The sequence below is a fragment of the Myotis nattereri genome (assembly GCF_964212035.1).
Source record: "Myotis nattereri genome assembly, chromosome: 8".
NCBI lineage: Eukaryota > Metazoa > Chordata > Mammalia > Chiroptera > Vespertilionidae > Myotis > Myotis nattereri.
Window position 1 is genome coordinate 6,145,828 of NC_138083.1, and position 21,873 is coordinate 6,167,700.

The following is a 21,873-nucleotide window of genomic DNA, read 5'->3' on the forward strand; positions in this document are numbered from 1 at the left end:
TGATGGGCCTAATGGTTTTTATAGGGCATGGGTTTGGGAGGAGGATGGGGTGGATGTTTTGTATTTTCTGCAAATTGCCTTCAGAAACCCAAAGATTAGGTTAAGAAAGTGGCAAAATTTTATACCCACTTCTAACCTTGGGGCCTTGTCACCTCAATGTGGCGCCTCCCAACTTTTCATCACCCCCAACGCTATGAACAACGGCGTTTGCTCGAAACCGCAAATAAGTCAAAGGAGTCCCGAACTGCTATTTTTAAATTTTTATTGATTTTTTAATGCTGCACAAGACAATATTTAATTCATTTAATTCATTTATTTCTTTTATTTCTGTTTGCTGCTGTTAATTTTAGTTACTTAAAGAGAGAGGGAACCATTTTGGCCTTTTTTTCTTTTTCTTTATCTGAAGGCCGCCTTAAGCTTTCTAAATTTGGAATATTTAAGCAAGCTGAAAGGGAAAAGGGGGTTTTGCAAAATCACTCAAGGGGGAAAGGAAAGGTTGCTTTGTTAATCATGCCCTATGGTGGGTGATTAACTGCGTGTACAATTACATTTCATTTTTAATTAATTGTGCTTAAGGCTTTAATTAAATTTGGGGGTTCCCTTCTTAGAGCAGCTCATACTGACGGAGGTGCATGCGCTGGATGATGTCGCGGCAGTCGTTGAACACACGGCGGATGTTCTCGGTGTCCACAGCGCAGGTGAAGTGGGGGTAGCAGTAGTGGCGCCCATCTCCACTGGCAGTGCTGATTCTCTGTGGCACAGACAGGGACGGACACTCGGTTAGCACCCCCTCTGCACAGACTCACCCCCTCCGCTCCCCCAAGGATCCTTGACCAGCTACTAACATTAATTAAAACAAAACCAAGTCAAGGGGCACAAAAGCTAAAATTCACAGGGCAACCCATGAAATGAAACGGAAGTACTGGATAGTTTAATCCCCACGTGTAGAATTAAGTTAATTTCCATCCCTAAGAATAAAAGCAATCAAAGAGAGAAGTAAAGACAGTCTACTCACCAGAAACTCATCGCGGATGAAGTACTTGGCCCGGGTCACGCGTGGGTCCTCTCCAGGCTCGGGAGTCGCTAGGAAGAATATAAATATTTTGTTAGCATATACATGATTGTATATAGAAACGAATATGCCAATGAACTGCAGAGGGTCACGTACCATCCTCAGGAGTAGTGTAGCGAGCAAATTCTGGAAAGTAGTCCTCAATTTTCGATTTTCCAGCAAGGACTTTCTCAGCAAGCAGGTCTTGCTTGTTGAGGAACAGAATCACAGAGATGGTGCGCAGCCATCTGACAAAGAGGGAAGCAGGGTTAAAGCCCAGTAGAAGAGCATCTCTCTTCCAGGGGCTTGAGATGCTTTCCCAAGGACTTGGACAAGATTCTGCTCTAATGCAAGGGCTGGACATCAGTCCCAGCCTCCTGGGCAAGTGGCCGGGGGGAACCTGCGGGCTGCTCCACCCACCTGTTGTTCCAGATGCTCTTGAAGAGGTTCAGAGCCTCCTGCAGGCGGTTGGTCTGGTTGTCCTCCCGAATGACCATGTTGTAGCTGCTGCTGGCCACCACGAAGATGATGGCAGTCACATCTTTAGCACAAGAAAGCAAGGCAATACGTGTCAGAAGCAAAACGATCCTTCACAAGGACAAAAGCAGAAAGTCCTCAGACAGGAGAGAAGAAGCTTCCCTACCATTGAAGCATTGAATCCATTTGCGGCGTTCGTCACGCTGGCCGCCCACGTCAAACATGCTGTAAGAGAAAGGACCCCTGGTTACTCTAAAGGGCTAGACACCATTATCTCAGTTTATCAGAAAGACAACCCATTCACTTACTGGAAGTTGACTTTGTCCACCTGGAACTTGGTCTCAAAGATTCCAGAAGTCAGGACACGGCAGCGAAGCAGGTCCTAAAACATAACCAAGGTCAATGGGTCTCACCAAAGCCAACCGAAATGTTAAAAATCGCCAATCTAGGGCAAAACTCTTGAAAGCTTGAGAACGTGTGTACCTGATCGCTGGGGACATAGTCGTCCTGCTTGATGACATCAATCTTGTCCAGGAAGCTGGGAGGGAAAGGACACAGGGGGGTGTTGAGTGTGATGCCAATTTGCCCAATATCCCCGCCTCTATACCAAGTCAAGCTAATGGAAATGATCGCCCCGCAGTTAAATCAATGGGAATTCTGCTTGTATTGGTTACATTGATGACTTGAAGCTTATACCTTAGAGCGGTTAGAGCCAACGGAATTGAAGATAAATGTATTTTCTGACCAGCAGATCTGGGAACCAGGACTGCGCTCCCAGGACCCCTGGCCTACAGCTGCCGTCTGAAGTCAGGCCTAGCAGACTGTGTGCCTTTGATAGTATCTAAGTTAAAACATTTTAATGTAAAATTGTTTGGCTTTGACTAAATCAGCGGGTAATTTGAAAATGGTATACTTTCGCAGCTCTCGCGTTGGGTTTCCTCCACAAGCGAATGAAAGTGAAATGTCTCAGTTACCCAGAAGGGGTATCCCTTCCTCCTACCTTTGAAGAACCTCGATAATGAAAGAGAACAAAAGAGGTTGACACAGAGGGGCCCTTTGTGCCCCGACCACACTGAACAGGAAACACACACGGTGTTTCCTTCCGGTCTGTTTGGTCCATGAAATAGAACAGTCCAGATATGAAATTTGTAGTTTTTAAAAAAACCTCAGGGCCACCCAGGTTATGGGTCGTGACAGGGCAGGGAGCAGGCACAGGGGGCTGGGGTCTCAGGGACTCCCATTAGTGGTCACTCTCTCCCCAGCGGAACTTACTGCTTTTGTGTTGCTCAGCTAGATACCCCGTTAGGAAAAATAACTTTTGACAGATTGGATTAATTTAATTAACATTTAGTTAAACCCAGCGTTTTGTGTTTTTTTTTTGGGGGGGGGGGGGGGAGTCGGGTGGGGGTGGTTGGAAGTGCTGCAAGTGCCTAATCAGAAAAGGAAGTCCAAAGGGGGGAAAGTCTGTTTAAAGAAGTTCTGCAAGTTTCCCCCTTCCTTTTTACCAGGTTAGAGTGAGTCTGGCTGGAAGGATACACTAACTTGCCCAATCAGTCTTACATTACAGCACCAGTCCAGAAATAGCTCCCCAGCCGCCCTGGCCTCCAGCGTGTTGCCATGGCAACAGAACCACAGTTCTATAAATAGCTCAGCAGCACCAAATCTTGTGAGAGAGACTGCTGGAGCAGGGCCAGGCCAAACCCCAGCTCAACAAATAAAAATAGGCAGCTTAAGAAATGGGCAAGGTACCACTACCTCAACTTTAAATTAACATAAAGGCAGTGGAGCAGAAGCTCACTGGTCAGTGCTAACCAGGGCTTCGGGGTCCTCCTCCAGGGAAGACATTTTACAAGCTATGTCCTCTTTTTCCCGAGTTTCTTAAAACTTTCCATAAACTGGGGGTGTTGCCACTTTCTTCTGAAATTGCAGGAGTACTTTAATGTTGCATTAAAAAAGAAAAACTTTGAGTGGGCGGGGAGAGGTCAATGGGGGAAAAAGGAGACATATGTAAAACTTTCAACAATAAAGAATTAAATAAAAGAAAAAAAGAGAAAAACTGTAAGATGGTGGAAGATTAAAAAAACACAACAAAGCAGCCTAAACTGCTATTAATGCGGCTGCCCCGCCTCGGCGGGCGCACTCCGGGCTGTACCTGTCCTCTGACTTGGATCCAGGGCACAACCAGAAACAATTCCAGGATTTCCATTTGTTTTTCGTTACTATAATTAGCACTTCCAGCTTTTAGTTCAAACTTTTGGGAAAATCAGGGGCTTTGTTGAAGAAGGGGCGGGGGTCGCAGGGACTGGCCAAGATGGGACTGTTTTTCTGTCCGTTGTGAAAATATACAAACTTGCTTGTCTATTAAACCCTTTGCAATAGCAAAGCAATTATCAGCTACCAAGGAGGGGGAGTGGGGGGGGAGGGTGGAAGGTGGGTGGCGGCATCATTTTGTCATGTTTTTAAATTATAGCAATAAAGTAAAATATTTTTACATTATCCAAAGTGTGAGAGCTGCCCTGTCTACCGAATGCCTGGAGATCAAGCCAATTAATGACTTTAAGCTAATTAATTATAAATGTCGCCTTATTGCTAATAACGATCATTTGAACAGGCATTAATTATTTATATAAAATAATGTCACTGCACTAAAAAGTGCAATTAAGGGCTTTGAAAGCAAGTGACCGAGAAGCACTCTGCGTGCGGGGCGGGCAGCCGGCCGGCCACCACCAGCAGGGCTCACTGACAAGCGACTTGGTGTGGGCTGTGCCCACTTCCTCGGTGTGTGCCCGTGTCGTGCTGATGTGGCGACGTCACTTACTACTGGGCACAGTCGATCAGCTGGTACTCGTTGGAGCGCTCATAGCAGGCTCGGACGCCCTCGTCCTCCCACAGAGCCTTGGCGTGCTCGTAGAATTCCTGCAGGGGGCACAAGAGAGGCCGTCAGAGGCGGCGCCTGCACTCAGGGGCCCGGCAGAGCTCTAGGGTGCGAGGGATTACGGGTGACACAACTCATGGCTTTTTCTCTCATAGATTTTTGGTGTGACGGGCACTTGGGGGATGGGAGAGCCAAGATTTACAAGGGGGTGACAGAATTTTGCTCATTCATCTTGAGCCATGCCCTAGTGATTCTTAGTGGTTTTTTGTTTTTATTTATTTTTTCATATATTTTTATTGATTTCAGAGAGGAAGGGAGAGAGAGACATCAATAATGAGAGAAAATCATTGATCGGCTGCCTCCTGCGCGCCCCCTACAGGGGATCAAGCCTGCAACCCGGGCATGTGTGCCCTTGACTGGAATGAACCCGGACTTTCAGTCCGCAGGCCGACGCTCTATCCACTGAGCAACCCGGCCAGGACAACTGTTTTTTTGTTTTTAAACATTAAGGATCCTTATGGAATTAACTCTTTCCTAAGAGTCACGGAGATGTGTTCGGCAGGACAAGGTGTGGCTCTGCCGCGGGGGAGCCTGTGTCCCCTGGGAGCTCTGTGTACCCCTCGGGGAGGCGCGAAGCACTGGGGGCGGGGCAAGGCTTACGGGAGGGAAATCAAAGTCGGGCACGTTCATCACACTCAGAATGTAGTCCACGCGGAACTGGTTCTCGGGGTTGGCCAGCTCCACGGGCGGCACCAGGTTGCTCATGGCGGCCACAATGGTCTGCAAGGGATTGAGCAGGCGGTCAGGGGCAGTTCTGTCTGACAGGGGGGCTCACAGAACGAGAAAGAACCGAGCACATACTTCAATGGCCTCCTTCAGGTTGTTTTTGATGTCCTGCACTTTGGTGGCCTTCTCACTACAGTGGGATTGAAAAGGAAAAAAAAATCATATGGCATCATGTTGCCTAGCAGGGCCGTTTTAGTCAAGACATTCCACTAAGGATAGTATTCTGTTCTTGAAGGAGTGGGTGGAGGGTCCCGAATAAAGGTGGTCTCAAATGGCCACCTCCCAGGTCTGCCTGGAGGCCATGCCCGATTGGGCTCCATCAGCAAATTGGCATCTAGGTAGTGACCAAGGCCTACTGTACCAGAGGTTGTACCCTGTCCGTTACTCCCCTCACAGGCGGTCCTGTTGGCTCCAAGCCCCCACCACACACTAGCACTGCCTCAGTGTTAGCATCTCTGCTTGGGGTGGGGGCGGCCGGGGGTGGGGGGCGGGGGGGGGGGGGGCAGGGCATTGTGTGGCCAGGGAGAAAGTTTCATGGTTCCACCTGGGGCTTCCTCCCCTCTGGCAGTGGCTGAACGAGGTGGCCCGTTATTCCCACCTCGGGGCTTTTGCAGCCCTGGTCCTTGACTTGTTGGCTTGATTGTTTACTTATTTAAATAGTCATTGTGTCTGTCACTGCAGCCAACAGCAATGATTGGTTGCTAGTGCCGAGCCTCTGATGCGGACAGGATGGAGACTGCCCCAGAAGTCTTTTACGACCCGGGACTTTTGCATTGGGGGGCGGGACAGAAGTTAGAAGCCTTGTTGCTTTACACTCTTGATTTTAATTTGGACCTACATAATGGTCTTATGGAATTAACCCTTCCCTAAGAATCACGGAGCTGTGTTCCTCAGGACACAGGTGTGCCTCTGCCACAGGTGAGCCTGTCACCTGGAGCTCTGTGTACCCCAGGGGGAGGGGCAAAGCACACTGCAGGTCGGGGCAAAGCCACGGGAGGGAAATCAATGTGTGGAATGATCCCGTCCTCCCTCGCTGGTAAAGGCCACGCCGTTGGGCTTCTGGGTACCCTCCCCCAACCCCCCTGCAGGGCCTGCACCCCATCAGGTCCATTAAAATACTATCTTTCCAAAACTGCCCTTCACTGGAGGCTGGGCCCGTGTGCTTTTAGGGGAAAGGGCCTCTAGCTTGGGGCATAAATCGTGCCAGGTCCATTGCCCCAACCCTGCCTCTGGGCTTGGGGGGCAGGTCTGGAACCAAACACACCTGTGTACTAGACCCAGGGACATGACTGAGGCCGAGGGGGAGTCTGAGTCCCGCAGAAGGGACAGAGCTTATTTCTCCTGCTGTAACTTTCAAAAGAATCTCTTGAGATTTCCTATCTTTGAAGCCTTCACCTGGTTGCCTCGCCCAGAGTCAGGGGATGGAGGTGGTGACCCCTCAGGAGAGGACAGAACACGAACAGAGGAAACGCAAAGGGGTTAATAGCAGCCAGTCCGCCAGTTAGTGTGGGAGGGAGGGGCCTGGGGCAGGGAGCTGAGGGGGCCGTGTGCGCATCCGCCAACAGCCTGCCCCCAAGAACACGGTCTTGTCTGCCTGGCTATATTCCCCGGTCATTTGCAGGTGAGGGGTGGACTCTCATCTTGAATGAGCTCATGGTGCCCCTCCCCAGAGTCCCCCCCTTCCTGTTCAGTTGGCCTTGGAGACCCTGCTCCTCACAGGGAGGGGCTGCGCGCGCAGCGGCCTGGGGGGCGGGCCGTGAGCCTGAGCTGTGCTCTGGGGGCCTCTGGGGGCCTCTGGGGGCCGTGACGCGGGGCGGGGGGGCCCGGGCCGCTGGCCCACCCTGCAGGGAGGGGACTGGGAGTACTGAGCCCTCTGTGTGTTTGTGCAACTTGAAGCTCGTTCCTGCAACCAGGATGTCCAGACTCGGGGTACGGTATGCAGACGTCAGCGGTTTAACAGGACGTGTTTGACACCCCCGCCCCCCGGCTTATTTAGGGGTTCAAGTTCACCTAAGACCCCACAGGACAAACTCACTTCTGTCCATTAGAAACAGGCCCCATCTCCATGGCAACGAGAGCCAGGACCCCTCCTTTGGTGTCACAGTAATTAAAACGAGCTGTCGGGGGACTAAGGCGGGACGTCCCGCCCAGAGCCGGAGAGCGCGGTCTCCAGGGCCAGGCTCACTCAGCCCCATTTCCGGGTTAAGGAGTGGTATGATAACTGGGAAAGTTCCCGCCTGAAAATACGGATATTTTGAGAACGTGTTCAGTCTTCTGCGTATGTGAGTGGATGTGGGAGTGTATCAGTATAAGGCCGCTAAAATAGGAATCCGAAACCTAATTCGGGTGCGTAACGCTCCAACATCAAAGGCTGCCATCCGAGCAATTACTATGTACACGGAGCTATTACACTGGGGGCTGGCAGGCTCTGCCGTCACCCTCACTATCGCTTAATGAGCTGAGCTCGATGGCAAGACTCGGAGTAAAACTCCTTGGTGGCTCCTTTCCGGGTGACCCTCAAACTCTGGGGCTGAAGGACGGGGGGCATGGTCGCTCCCCGCCCCCATGAAGGAGCAGGGGGCTTGGCTCAGGTCCTAAGGTCCCCCCTCCCCCCCGGGCCTCAGTGGTGGGGGTTCTCCATCTTTGTGCTTTATGGGGACAGACAGACAAAAGAAGAGAGACAGAAGACAGACAGGGACTGCGGAGACATGCAGAGAAGTTTTATTTATCACTTATGTTAATATTGTATTTACTGCAGAACAGTCACAGAAGAGCAGGCAAGGGTTAGCGGGCAGGGTTAGGCCAGCATCTAGCACACAGTTGTTCAGTAAGGACTTGTCACTACTTCTCAAATGCCAACTTTTGGTACAGTAAACTGACAGCAGTCACTTGTTACATAGATGCCTATTTGGATGTCACACTACATTTTTAACAATTAAGGAGTCAATGTCTATTTGGATGTCACACTACATTTTGAACAATTAAAGAGTGACTGTCTATTTGGATGTCACACTACATTTTGAACAATTCAGGAATGAATGTCTACTTTGATGTCACACTACATTTTGAACAATTCAGGAGTAAATGTCTACTTTGGATGTCACACTACATTTTGAACAATTAAGAATTTCATTCCATTTTTGTTGTTTTTGTGATTTTTGGTATTTTTCAATTTTTTTGTGATTTTGTATTTTTCAATTTTTTTGTGTTTTTTTTTTCTCCCTTCAGTTATCTTTAGAGTTAGGTGTAGTCCCCCCTCCCCCCACCCCCTCCCCTCCTATCCCCCCTCCCCCCCACAACAGAATAGTATTCTTATTAGAAGTTCCTAAAACGGGTAATCCCAGCATGCAAGGGTGATAGGACAGTCGGGGAAGGGGAAGAAGAGAAACCGTAGCCATCATCTAGGGGTAAAATATTCTAAAAGAAACAGATAACAAACATGTGTCAGTCACTTTGTCCCGACCCGCATCTCCTTTGCCCCGCCCCTCCCAGCCACTTCTCGGAGATGTCCTAACTCAGTCCATGGCCCTGCATGGTCTCATGAGAAAGCTGCCGATGACAGCATGCTGAATGTGCAGGCACAGCTGGAGCAGGTTACCTGTCATGCATGCATGTGTGTGCTGGCATGTGATGGTGGTGGGGATGCAGGAAGTGAAGAAAAAAATAATTGGATAATGAATGAGGGGAAAGATGGATGCCATCGCTCATCTTCTGTCCTGCCCACTAGCTGACATACAGGCCTCGGATTAAAGTGATAACTTTTCAAGACCAGAGGCTTTTCGAGATCATTGAACGACTTATCCCCTCAGCCCACGTGCCAAGTACTTCTTTTTCCCAAATTAAAGAGGGCGTGGCACCTCGTATTTTAAGAGGAAATTTTTCTCAGAGAGGTCCGAAATTTTAAAATCAGACCACCCACTGGGTGACGGAATTTAGTTTTTTTTTAAAAGTAGTAGATTCAAATGAAGAGCTGGGGGGTGGGGGGGCGCAGGTAGGAACGGGGGACTGGACGGGATAGAACCATAAAGGAAAAACAGCAATTCTCCAAATCCTAAACTGATGGTCTAAGGCTGGAAGCTGTAGCTCTCCCCCAGCTGGATCTAATTATACCTTAAGGATGGCCAACAGAAACCCCACAGAACTGTTTTGCATTTCACGTGCCATGAGATGAAGTTGTTTGTGTTGTTTGCAAATGTATATCAAGATGGATGATGGCCCCTGAATGATTTTTGCGTTCTTCCCGGGACTCTGCCCTCAGTTTCCCAATATGATCTTCATGTCTGTTTGTTTAAAAGTTTTTCTGTTTTTGAATGTGCCTACCCTTCGCTGTTGCTCCTGGCAGCCTGCGGGTCCTCTTCGCCGCCCCTTTTAAAGAGAGATTGAAAGCTCACCTAATCTGCAAGGCACTGCAATTTCACAAAATCCCCGCCCAGCCTCTCTACATTCCTCAGCAAAGGGCCGCCATCCCCTTAATGCCCAGGTGGCCTTTTTGGCTAACGTGGAAGGTCTCCTGGGGCTGGGGGCCGTGGAGGGAGAATTCCACACCTTGGCTGCAGCATTAGCAGAGCCCTCTGGAGACTCTGGCCGGGACGGAAGGGACTGCTAATTATTTTCTTGTGCTTTCCCTACTGGTACATGCACCAGGGAGCCAGCGGTGACTTATCTCCATTCTCTGGAGCACACAGCAGTACCTGCGAGGTCCTCGGGCTCCCAGACCTCCATCCTCAGTGTCGTACCTGAACAGAGGCAGCGCACGGGTGACTTCCGCCTGTGACATCTGCCCCAACAGCAAGACCTCCCTTCCTGCAGCCCAGAAACTACCTGTATGATGTTTTTATTTATGAATAACTGTTCCCCATAAATTGTCAGCAATTAGGACCATATATGGATTTCGAAAACCAAACCAAATAACAACCTTTCAAAACGCAGTCTTCCCGACTGGTGGGCACCCCACCCTGCAGGTCTGAGGGGCAGCCTGGCTAAGCGTCCGGGGTTTGTCATCGATTAGCTGATTAGCTCAGCCGGCACTGATGGCGGCTTCTTCTGCACTCAGTGTAAGGACGTTAGCTGTGCGTTAGGGAAATCTGACTTTGACCTCTATTTCTGAAAGTCAGATTAGAATTACAAGTTACTCTACACAGGTAGCCAGCACGCAGTCTGCGACAGCGAAGGCAAGTTGAATAGCTCAGCCAGCACTAAGGAAGCGCACATTGACTCACGGGGGAGGGACAAGACCCCGCACCCGGCGGCCCAGTTTCCTAGGGAATCCCTGGCTACGAGGGAAACCGTCTTTGTTGCAATACCCCAGCAAGGAAAAGGGGGGAAAGAGGCTCCTTGGACAAGATAAAAATAAGGCTTCGAGACTCACACTAAGAATTCCCTGTATGTCACTTTCGCAGGCTAAATTTAACATTCTTGAGCATTACCTATGGCTTCCTCTACAAAGCAGGCAAACTGGGAACTCGCTTCCTCTTTTTAAAAAAAGAAAAGAGAGAAGTACTGGTTTAAATGCCTGGACTGCATTACAGACTGGCTCACTGAGGGAGGAAAATCCTTTCTCTAAAAATTAAAAATAAATAAAGAGGGCAATTAGAATTATAAAACTTTAAATTATTTTCAGGATGTCCGATCTTCCATCGGGCAGAACTAAGGTAAACAGTGGCTGCCGCATCCCTTTAAAAACGGGAGCCGCGTAGTTTCAAACAAAATATTTATCTCGAGGGTCCGCAGGCGGTCCCGGTTAACCTGCCTCCTGAAACGCTCCCCCTTAAGTTGCGGGGAGGGGGGATTATGCAAGGTTTTTCTTTAAATGACAAATTCGTATAACTGGAAGTCTGTCTCCAGTTTGTTTATTGACCGGTGGCCATTTCTGGGGGCAGGACTTTACGGAAGGGTGTGTAAGGAATTAAGAATTTCAGAACTGGCTTCTGTGAGAGAAGGCGGCTTGTGTAATTAACAGCATGTATGGGCGTATTGACGACTCACTGGGAGTCGGCCATAAAGTTGGTGAAACAGCCCATCCCACCGAACTCAAGGGGAAAGCCTAAAAAGCACCTCAACTGAAACATCCATTTGCATGATGTCATCCTTTTCTCACCCCCACCCCGACCGCTTGATCTAAGAAATTCTAGAATTTTCCATAAAGAGCTGCCTTCGGTGCAGTTTAATCTCTGAAAGGTGATAAAATTGTTTCCCTGGTACTCGGGGGACAGTAGGGCTTTTTTTACTGGAGTTTATGGGGTCTGCTTGCTTTTGCGTGTATAACTGAATTAAACTGTGCCCCCATGACTCGGCGGCCCCCCTTCCGAAACTGAAGGGAATGCAACGGAGGGGTCAACTTTCACCTGGGTTAGAGGGGCTGAACTGCTAACCAGCTAGTAATGGTGAACCAGTGCCCTCACACCAGGAAAACAGGCTGGTCGGCTTAGCTGGGGTCCGAGGGGAGCAACTCCCCACTAGCCGGAGGCGCTCCCCTCCGCCGGCATGACCGTATTTTTTTCCATCCCTCGCACATGCGTTTTCTTCTCATCTTTATTCACATCGCGGTTCCGTCACATTGCCTTAGACCACGATGCCTAAAAGGACGTTTCAAAGGCAAAGGTGCCCCTTGATCCAGCCAGAAGTACCTAACTCCTAGCCTTCCCATCATTTAAATATCCCCTCTATGTCCCTTCAGGCACAACTATCGATTATTAAAGAGGAAAACGATGATTTGCCCATAACATTAATTCCATGGGTGGGGGGGGGGGGAGATGAGTACTTAACAAGGGCTGCCTCTTCTAACTTTGTTTTGTGAGAGAATATTATTGAAACAATGTTTCTTTAATAGTTAAAACAACACCCTGCCTTGGTGCATTGCGGTGAAATCTGTTGGGGGGGGGGGGGTGCTCTGCAGTGGTGGGTGTCACCTGACTAAGGGGTGGCCGCAGCCGTGTCAGCCATGTTGGGGACCCACTGCACCAAAGCCTGCGGCAGACCTGTCCCGGGGCCAGCCAGGCAGGCGTCTTTCCTGGGGAAGGGGAGGTGTTTTCTTCACATGACACTGGTGCTTACTGCTATTACTATTATGATCTGTTGCTGCAACAAATATTAAAAGGAGGGAGGGGGAAATCCCTAAAGAGCTCTCCCCAGGATTTTCTAATACGCAGGCTGAAAAAATTAAATGAAAATTGGCTGCCCAGTCTCCCAAGCTACCTAAACTTCCTCAAGGTTAGTATCCAGTGTGTCCCTGTCCCTGGTGCGGCTTAGACACTTACTCTCCATTAAACCCATTAACATGCAGAATCCTCATTTGCTTGACAATGGTGCTTTTACCAGATTCTCCCGCACCTAGAAAAGGAAAGTGAGTCTCAGGTTATGAAGGAGGCATGTTACACACTCTGGGCAGTGAGAGGACTGCTGCTTTCCCGCAGAAGCAACACAGAGAGAAAAAAAACAAAATAAAGACGTGCACTTTTCATTGACATTTTGACGCATCAAAAATATAATAAATGTCCAACTTTGTGTCCCTGCAGTATTTCACCATTAGAATAACAAACAAGAATTAAAGGTTTGGGCTGTTTTAAAATTTGTGGGGTGGGGAAGCAAAGGGGGAGGAGAAAGTGATGCAATTTTGTCATTTTGGGGAGGGGGTGCGAGAAAATTGAAGTTCAAACTGTGAAACTGAATCCTTGAAACTGAGAATTCAGGTGAATTGCACACATGAATGTGTAGAGCCATATAATTCATTGTTTGTCAGATGCTTCATGGTTAAATACCCAGGGCCCACCACCAGTGCCCAGACACTGCAGTCTGACGCAGCACTGTCCCAAAGCAGATGCTCCCCGGGCAGGCCCCCCCCAACCCCCCTCGCCCAGGCTACTGAAAAATCAGTGCCTCAAACCGCAGCCTGGCATTTTACCCAACACCTCCCCCCCCCCCCTTCTTCTCTCTGGATTCAGCAACCATGTTATACGGGAGGGGGGAGTGGTAGAAGACCACCAATTTTATCTTCTGGAAAAACACATTCTAATACCAAATATAGTGTTTGAGAACCACATTAACATGCAGCAACTCTAATAAGAGTTAAAAACTTTAATCGTAAAGAAAAATATACCTAGAAACCACTGCGTTTTCAAAGATGTCAAGCCCTTCCCAGTTAAAAGTAAGAAGGGTGACATATCGCCATTTAAAATGACCTTACCTTTATAAGAATAGTGAAAAACCACATTTCCAGGCTAGAAGGAGGGCTGCTATTTTATTTTTTTTTTCATTTTCTTTTTTGTAAATACACACCGTCCCACAAATAATGCTGTGTGAGCCATTTTTTACCTTCTCTCACACAAACCTGTTGGGGTTTTTTTTCTTTTACCCCCCCCCCCCGCCCCCGCCCCTTACTTTTCTTAATTGTTTTGTTTTACTTCCCAGAGAGTAAAGCAGTCCTCCTTCTCCTGCCTTTTCACAAGGCTGTAATCAGTACCTGGGAAAGTTAAAATGTTTCTAAAGAAACATTGATTTCAAAGCAAACACTCTATCTTAATGAGTCTCACTCTCATACATTAAAATATTAAAGGAATTATTAGGAGATTCCATGAAGAGAAAGCATAAAATTACTCAAGAATCTCCAATATTCTTATTTCAGAGGTGTTAGGATGCGTAATACTACTTTTAGAGGCACGAAACAGATCTGTGCCTCAGTTTCCATGTATATGAAATAAGAGAATTGGGCTGAAAAAGTTTTTTTGTGGTACGTAATTCACTATTAAATTAAGATGGATTAAAAAGAGGACTCGGGACATCATTGTTTCCTTTTTTTTGGGGGGGGGAGGAGGGGTATTTGGTGAGAATCACCTTAAAAATGCAAAATGTGTTGCACTGGCTAGGGCTGCAGACACCTGTGCCAGAGGCTATCAATAAATTGTGATAAAATGTAGCCATATAGGACATCTGGGGAAGGTGAGCACAGCGATGCAAGGTGTGTTCAAAAGTAACAGTCTCAAATTAAGTGGAGACTTTGTGATTATTGCACAAAGGTGTTAGAAATTTGAGGTACCATTAGCATATTTGTTTCAAATTAGTACTCAGGTAACGAGATAGCATCCAAGGAAAAGATTCTAGACTTTTCCAGGCTTATACTTTGAAATCAAGTTTATGCATATTATTCTTCACATAGTATAATTCTGCCTTTATTAGTTTTAAATAAGACCTCAACATATGTATCATTTAATTACTGAAACTGCAAGTGCACAAACGCGAAAAAGACTTATTTACACTTAATAATTTTCTGCTTTATATAAACCTGAACTCAGGAGAACAAAGACATAACCCATCCAAACAAGCAAAGCAAACACCACAAAGAAAAGCAGCCTTTACACTTTATTCTTTATAACTAAGCTGTTTTGTTGAAGTGTGACCATGAACTAGGTCTTAACCTACCAAATTCACCAGTTCAGATAACCAAATTACCGAGGAAGTGGAAAACTTCCATACTAATTAATGCTTGTGTAATTAGTCTGGTCATTTCACCACTTTTTTTTAATGCTTTTTTTGTTTTATTTTAACTCCCCCCCCCCTCCCCAAAGCAGCACCTTTAAGAAAAAAGGAGGAAAGGTCATCTCAAATTCCACCCCCCTTTTTGGCCGAAGTAAAAACCGCAGTCAAGAGAGAAAACCCAGAACCAAACAACCAAATGTCACTTGACAAACAACTAATTAACGTCTTTTCATCTCCTCCACCTGGAAAAGGGGTCTCCTTAAAGCGCACTCGACCCGCTCCCCCCTTGAAAAGGACAAAAAACGCCATTTCCAGACCCAGAAGCCATTTCCAGACAAATGTCATTTTCCAGTTCTGATTTGTGAATTGCCCCCCCCCCCCCTTTTCCACAAAGTACTCTCAATGTGGAGGACTAACAGGAAAATATGTGTGTTAATGGTTTATTGGGGGGAGGCGATGCTGCTGGGGGGTGGGGGGTGAGGGCAGCTGCTACAATTAATTCTCTTCTTTGCTTTTTAAAAAGCCTGCATGTCTGGAAGGGGGAAAAAAGGTCATACTGTAAAAATGACGTGTCATTTGGCTTCACTGGGCACTTAGCGTACCAACTCCATTTTTTTTTTTTTAATTTGATTCTCCTTCCCTCCTTTCCACGGCCGGGCCGGGCCCAGGACACGTCTGCTCCGCGCACAGTGTGTCCGGCCTGAAACGCACCAAGTCGCGCCCAGCGCCGCCGCTCTCCCTCCTCCCCCACCCCCACTCCGGCGCCACGACTCGCCCGCGCCCCCTCCCCCTCCCCCGCCCGCACCACCTTTACACTCGGAACCCTTCCGAGGGGCTGATGTCACCCGCCCCCCCCTCGGCCACTTCCCCCGCCAAAGCCTCCCTTTGGGGAGGCCGTTTAGGCCACTGCGGCGCCCCCCCCCCGCCCCTTCGGGCCCCTCTTTCTTTCTCCCCTTCCCTCTCCGAACAAATCACACACCCCACGGAGGCGGGTCCCCCTCCTTCTGCCCGCCACCCCATTTCCTGTCCCCGAAACCCTTTTTGTCGCAGTCTCCCGAGCCCGGTGGGGCTCCCCCTCCCCCTTCCCAACAAGCACCCAAGTTCCCGGCGTCGTGTAGGCCTCGCGGAAAGAGAAAAGAGCGAGGGGGGAGGGCAGAGAGAAGGAAAGAGCGAGAGCCGGCCAGGGGAGGGGGACCCGCGCCCGCCTCGCCAAGCCCCCCGACCCCATTTTGAGCCCCGCCCGCCGATTCTGCGCCCCGGGGTCCCCCTTCCGGCCTCGTCCCCAGAGACAGAGCCCTCGGGCGGGCCACGGGCTCGGGAGCGCGCGCCCCGGGCGGGGGACGGGCTCGGCGCGCGCGGCCTGCGGGGCGCCCCGAGGGGCTCCCGAGCCGGGCCGGGCCGGCGCCCCCCGCCCCGCCCTTACCCAGCAGCAGCAGGCGGTGCGTGGCCCGGTAGACCTGCTTGTCCTTCTGCAGTTGCTTCTCGATCTTTTTGTTGGCCTCGCGCTGCGCCTTCTCCTCGTTGCGCTGGTCCTCGGTCTTACTGTTTCCGAGACAGCCCATGGCGGCGGCGGCGGGGCACGGGGCGCGGCCGGCTGCGGCGGGTCGGGCTCGGGCGGCCTCAGGCGGGCCGAGAGGGCTGGGGCAGCGCCGGGCGGGCGGGCCGGGCGCGGGCTCGGCTCCTCGGGGAGGAGCGCGCGGGGCGGACTGCGAGCCGCACGGGGAGGGTGGTGTCGGTCGGACGGAGGGGAACGAGCCGCTCCCCGCCCCTCGAGCCGAAGCCAAAGGGGCTGATGGCCGCTCCGGGCCGAGGCGGACCAGAGCAGGAGCTGCGGGAGCTGCTGCCGCCGCTGCCGCCGCCGCCGCTCTTATTGCCTCGGCCCGGGCCCGCCGCCCCTACCCAAAAGGGCCCCGGCGGGCGGGGGGAAGCGGGGGGAGAAGGAGGCGGCGGCGAGGGGGGTGGAAGGAGGAGGAGGAGGGATGAGGAGCAGCCGCGGCAGCAGCCGCGGCGGCGGGGAGGGCGGGAGCTGGCGGAGGGAGGCGCCCCCCGGGTGCCCGGGGAGGGGGTCCCTCCGCCCGCACCCGGCCGGGACGGGACGGGACAGGCCGGGGAGCCGCCCCCTCGCCCCCCGGGCTTGGGCCCCCAACGGGCGGGCCGCGGGGGGAGAGGGGGCGGCCCTGAGCCAGTGACGACCCCTCGCACGACGCCAACGCTCCACCCCCCAGGCCGCGTAGCCTGGCGGCCCCCGAGGCCGCCGCCCCCCTCCTCCCGCAGGCGCCGCCGAGGGGCCGGGGTGGGCGGAAGGGGAGGGAGCACGAGCCAGAGCCCGGACTTCGGAAAATTTTCTGAGAGAGAGAGAGGCACAGAGAGAGCGGAGCGGAGTGGAAAAGCTGGGCGAGCACGAACCAAAGCACAGAGCAACCGAAAAGGAAAATGTGTTCACACACACACACAAACTTAATAAAACTCCACACTGACAGCGATGGTGGTGGTGATGGTGGTGTCGTGGTGGTGGTGGCGGGGGTGGGGGGCGGGGGGGGGGACTAGATGAGCCTCTCCCCGCGCCCCCGGCGTCGGGCGCCGTGGCCCGAGCCGAAGGACCCCGTGGCCCCGGGGCGCCCGCGGCCTCTGCGCTGGGTGCGGCCACCCCAGTAGGAGAAGAAGGCGCAGCCCAGGAACATTCTGAAGCAGCAGGTCGCCCCAAACACGAAGCCACAGCCACGGCCATGCTCCGTGCGCTTCTGGAGCAGGAAGTTGAGCACCCACGAGGGGCTGCGCACGGAGAACATCAGAAAGACCACGAGGGGCAGGTGGGCGCTCAGCTCGCTGGACTTCGGTGACCCCGGCTGCCACGCGACGCCCCCCACGCGGGGCTCAGCGTAGTAGGCGTCGTCCTCGTCCCAGAACCACTGGGCCCAGATCCTATTCGTGCCCCCGATGCCGGCGCCCTCGCCGCCCCCTCTTGCGCCCTCCGCGGCGCCCGCGGCGGCGGCGGCGGCGGCCTCCGGGGAGCGGGCGGCCTCCGGGGCTGCTGACCCCTTCTTCTTCTTCTTCTGCATCTTCTTCTCCAACTTCTTCCTCTCCTTCTCCTTCTTCTTCTCCGCCTTTCGCCTCTGCTCCAGCAGCTTCTTCTCGAGCTTTCTCCGCTCCTTCTCGGTCAGGAACTTCTCTGGGGGCACCTCGCACGGCAGGTTCTTGGGGTTCTTCCAGGGCTTCTTGGGGTCCCCGCTCTTCCACAGTGCGGGCGGCTCTCTCGGCTCGGCCAGCGCTGCAGCCGCCGCTGCAGCTTCGGCAGCCACCTCGGCCGCAGCCGCCGCCGTCTTCTTCTCGCTGTCCAGCGCCCTGGCTTTGATCTTCCTGGCGATCTTCAGCATGGTTGCTGGGCCACCTCGGGTTGCCTGGTTCCCGCCTGGCCCGGGCGCCCTGCTTGCCCCTGGCCTCGGCTTGGCGGAACCCCGTGCGCCCCGTGTCGGGGGTCTCCGCAGCAATGCCCGACGCGCTGCCCCGGGGCCGCGGAGCGCGGCTGCCCGGCTTCGGGCTGCTGGGCTAGTTGCCTAAGAGTTAGCGCCAAAAAGGATGAGCAAATGAAAAAAGGGCGAGAACACACCAAAAAGCACCCAACAACAGCGAAAAACCAAAAAGCACCAAGAAATGTCAAACAACTAAAAAAAAAAAGTGCAGAGACGCGATGGCACGAGTTTGCTGTTACCCTCAGACGCTCCTTGGGCTGGCTCTTGGGCACGCCAATGGAGAGAAGAAGAGAGAAAAGAGAGAATTGGGGGGTGCCCGGGAGCCGAAGGGCAGGGCGGCAGCGCCTGGGCGCCCCTGCCCTGTCCCAGCGGCTCTTGCCCGCGCCAGGCCACTCGCACTTCGCGGGAAGCCACGGGGCACCGGGACTTACATGTGAGTGAAGTGCACTCACACGCAAGGCAGTGCCTGCCGGCCGCCCGCAGCCGCCCCGCGCCGGGACAGGGGTTCGCTCCAGCCGAGGCGCCGCAGCCCCGAGCCAGAGAGCCGGCGAGTGCCGCGCAGGGCCAGCCACTTGACGCAGCCCGCTCCGCGGTGCCGACGCGACTGAGTGTCCCAGCCGAAGACCAGCGCTCCTAACCAGTCCGATGACGCCCCAGCCTCTTCTGAGGACTGACCCACAGCGGTGGCCCCTATAAACCGAAGGGGAAGCCGAAAAATCGGCCCGCCGAGGACGTACCCAAATGGGCCGCCGCGCACCCTAGGGGTGTGGGCCGATATGCGGACGTCACAGGAGTGGGCAGGGGGCGTGAGGGGTGCAGTAGTGGGGGGCACGGGGGCGCCCAAGTTGGTGGGCACCGGACCCCGCCTCCCAGACCTGCCTCCCAATTTTCGGTGAGTGGTGTAGCCCTGGGCGGCGTGCAAAGTGTGCGACGGCGGCGGCGCTTACCCCTGCTGCGCGCCTTACCTCCAGCTTCCCGGTTAGTGCACGCGGGACCGCTAGCACCCCTCCCTCTGGCGGCGCGCGCCCGCGGAGGTAGGTGTCGCCCGCGGAGGTAGGTGTCGGCAGCCTAACTACTTTCGACGCCTAGAAAGGGGTTCAGATCTGATGAGAGGTGTTATGTGAACGCAAAACGAGCATTGCTGGAAGCTGCAGGCAGCCGGCCGGCGACACGGGAGCCAAGCAGTGTTGGCCAAAGGAGGCTGCGGAGTCGGCGCGCCGGCGTCTTCCCAGGCGGGAGAGGTGGTGGAGTCGGGTGTCCCGTTCTCCAGGCCTGGCCTGGGGGCCGCGGGGTGGCTCTGGAACAGAGGGAAAAGTAGTTTACTGAACATGAATTTGTTTGCAGAATGTTTAAAAACTCTAGTGTCCCCACTCCACTCTCGCCCCCCACACTAGCATGTGGCAGAGAGCACTGAGTTAAGAGCAAGGACACCAAATTCTCAACCACGGCCGCTGCTCACTTCCTGAGACCCGGTTAAATCACTTGCCGCCACTCCGGTGTCTGCTTAGGCACAGTTCGTTCACTCAGTAATGTTTGGTCCGTGTGGTCCACCTTGTGCCCAGGTGAGCTGGAGTCGCAGGCGATCAGGCTGAGACAGCGCATGGCTGCCGCTGCTGCCCACCCAGCAGGCCTGCCTGCCAACAGACTCAACGGACAAAGTCATGGTAAACTCTCTCTCCCACCTTTAAACTTTTTTGACTTCTAAAGAGTCAGTAAAACTTCGGATGTTTGGGGGGAAAAAGAAAGGACGGAAGCCCACCTGTAAACCGAAACACACAACACACCTAAGGTCCTGGGGTGATTGTTTAGAGCAAACTGTTGTGAACAGTTTTAAGTTTTCTTTGAAAATAGAAAGACACTATTAACTCTTCAACAGGACTATTGAAATTCCCCCCTCACCCGTCTGTTCAACCCAAAGTAAAAAGTGTGACACCAAGTCCACACTTGGGATTCAGAACAGGAAGCAAAAGCTACAGGTCAGACCCCATGCCCTGCAGCCCCGCTCTGCCCCGGGCGGCCTCCAGCTTTTCCAGTGGCACTGCACAGCGGTGCCTGACGTCCCCCCACACCAAACTAAACTACGCGGGACTTTGTCACACTTCGGATTTTGGCCTTCTCCACACAAAAATACACCTCCTTTTGGAAAAAAGCTCAAAGGCACGACTGTTCTAGGTGACTAGGTGATGCTTTGAACATAAACAACAGCAGATAAAGATACTGAACCTGAATGTGCTGGGAAGCCAAGTGGCAGTGGGACCTCGCAACCAATGACGAGTGACTCTGAGGTCGGGACTCACAGTCACCCACCAGCCAGCTCAGAAACAACTTGAGTTTCATATCTTCATACACTAAGTAAAACTTCTGGGTTATGTTTCATTGATTGGTTGACTTAAAAAAAATAGGTGAAGACTTGGAAGAAGAAGAGGTCACAATTTCTTCTTATGCTTCATTTGTCCAAAAGCATCTTCCTCCCTGCTTCTAATGTGTCAAAGCACAAATGCATTGTATTTACGGGGAACAAGGTAAATAGTAACCAACACAACCGCCCTATTTCTGCCAGTAGCTACACATTACTCCAAGGAATGTAATGAACTGGGTCCTGATTTGGAAACTCCCCTGAGCTGGGTCACCACTCCCCTTTTTGAGGAATCTCATACCTAAACTTTGAAAGCAGTGAATCTGTGCCACATCACATACTGACACCTATTCCAGGCAAAGCGCGATCCGGATGGGACTACTGTCCTAGAAATGTATGAAGCGAGGTCAGGCTTTAGTCATTTCAACTTCTAACCTAGCAGGCCACCCTTGAAAAAAGGTTTTGTTGGTTTTTTTAAAAAAAGAAATGTAGGTTTCACCTATATTTTATTATGACCAACCACTGATGGACAGATAAAGCATTTACTTTGTAAATAAATGACAGCAGATGGGACCCAGGGTTTACAGGTAAGCAAACGATACTAAGAGCTCGGGAACACAAGCCCATTTGTGGTCTGGTCGGCTTTCTGTTTTCACTCCACACAAAGGGAAAGATGAGATTTTACTTAATTAGCGTGGTGAGCTGGCACTGCATACAGTTTTCAGTCTTGCATTTGACCTACCCAGGCTTTAAAAGTTTTAATTTTTTTTTTAAAGTCTTTCCAATTTGGAGGCCACCAAGTGTGACCTTTTCATATGAATTAGTAATTTATTTTACCAGGTCATTACCATTTTAAGTACCTGGTTTATGCTTTAAGAGGAGAACAATGCATTAGCATAATTCTTGGTACAGTGCAGGCTGGAGACTTTTGCAGTGCAAGGGGCCTCTCATTTGGCTCAGGGGGAGATGGAAGTGGTGGAAACTTCAGGCTCCAGAGAGGAGCAAAGGGTCAGAGTGTCCGGGGTATGAAATGGCCAGGGAGGGCACAGGTCCCTGGCTCAGGTGACTTGCTTCAGGCCAAAGCCAGCAGGTTGGGATAATAACACCCCAACCTAAAACACTAGGTCACTGAGTGATACAACCTGGTCAAACCGATGGTGTCACATGCTGCACAGAGGGACAGCCTAGCAGAATCTCTCCCAACACTGCATATTTTACCACAATGGGCGAATTCACACGACAGTGTTTGAGTTTTGAGGTCTTGGGAGCTTCATGTTTATGGGTGGAGGTGTTCCTGGGCTCTTTGGCACCTACTGCATGAGACTGCCTTGTCTGCTTTTAGAAGCAATAGACTCACCACGGCTTAGAATCTTAAAAATATTATTAT

General features: G+C 51.8%; 1 protein-coding gene across 12 annotated transcripts in view; it reads right to left on the reverse strand.

Annotated features, from left to right (window-relative positions):
* Window positions 1–245: 245 nt before the first annotated feature.
* GNAS (GNAS complex locus) overlaps window positions 246–21,873 on the reverse strand; it is a gene marked incomplete at its 5' end in the record, with an annotated part of 47,010 nt that continues 25,382 nt past the window's right edge. Inside the window, 14 exons of one of the 12 annotated variants that reach the window (XM_081096629.1) lie at window positions 246–751; window positions 1,016–1,083; window positions 1,169–1,299; window positions 1,472–1,592; window positions 1,695–1,753; window positions 1,837–1,910; window positions 2,012–2,066; window positions 4,347–4,444; window positions 5,064–5,183; window positions 5,265–5,319; window positions 9,510–9,554; window positions 12,446–12,518; window positions 18,370–18,393; window positions 18,562–18,777. In XM_081096629.1, coding sequence (XP_080952755.1) covers window positions 605–751; window positions 1,016–1,083; window positions 1,169–1,299; window positions 1,472–1,592; window positions 1,695–1,753; window positions 1,837–1,910; window positions 2,012–2,066; window positions 4,347–4,444; window positions 5,064–5,183; window positions 5,265–5,319; window positions 9,510–9,554; window positions 12,446–12,480 — 1,008 coding nt within the window. In that variant the 3' untranslated portion in view covers window positions 246–604. Of the gene's footprint in view, window positions 752–1,015; window positions 1,084–1,168; window positions 1,300–1,471; window positions 1,593–1,694; window positions 1,754–1,836; window positions 1,911–2,011; window positions 2,067–4,346; window positions 4,445–5,063; window positions 5,184–5,264; window positions 5,323–7,887; window positions 8,607–9,509; window positions 9,555–12,441; window positions 12,519–16,083; window positions 16,790–18,369; window positions 18,394–18,561; window positions 18,796–21,873 lie in introns of those variants that run through there. The other 11 variants (XM_081096630.1, XM_081096628.1, XM_081096626.1 and 8 more) reach the window with 11 other exon arrangements.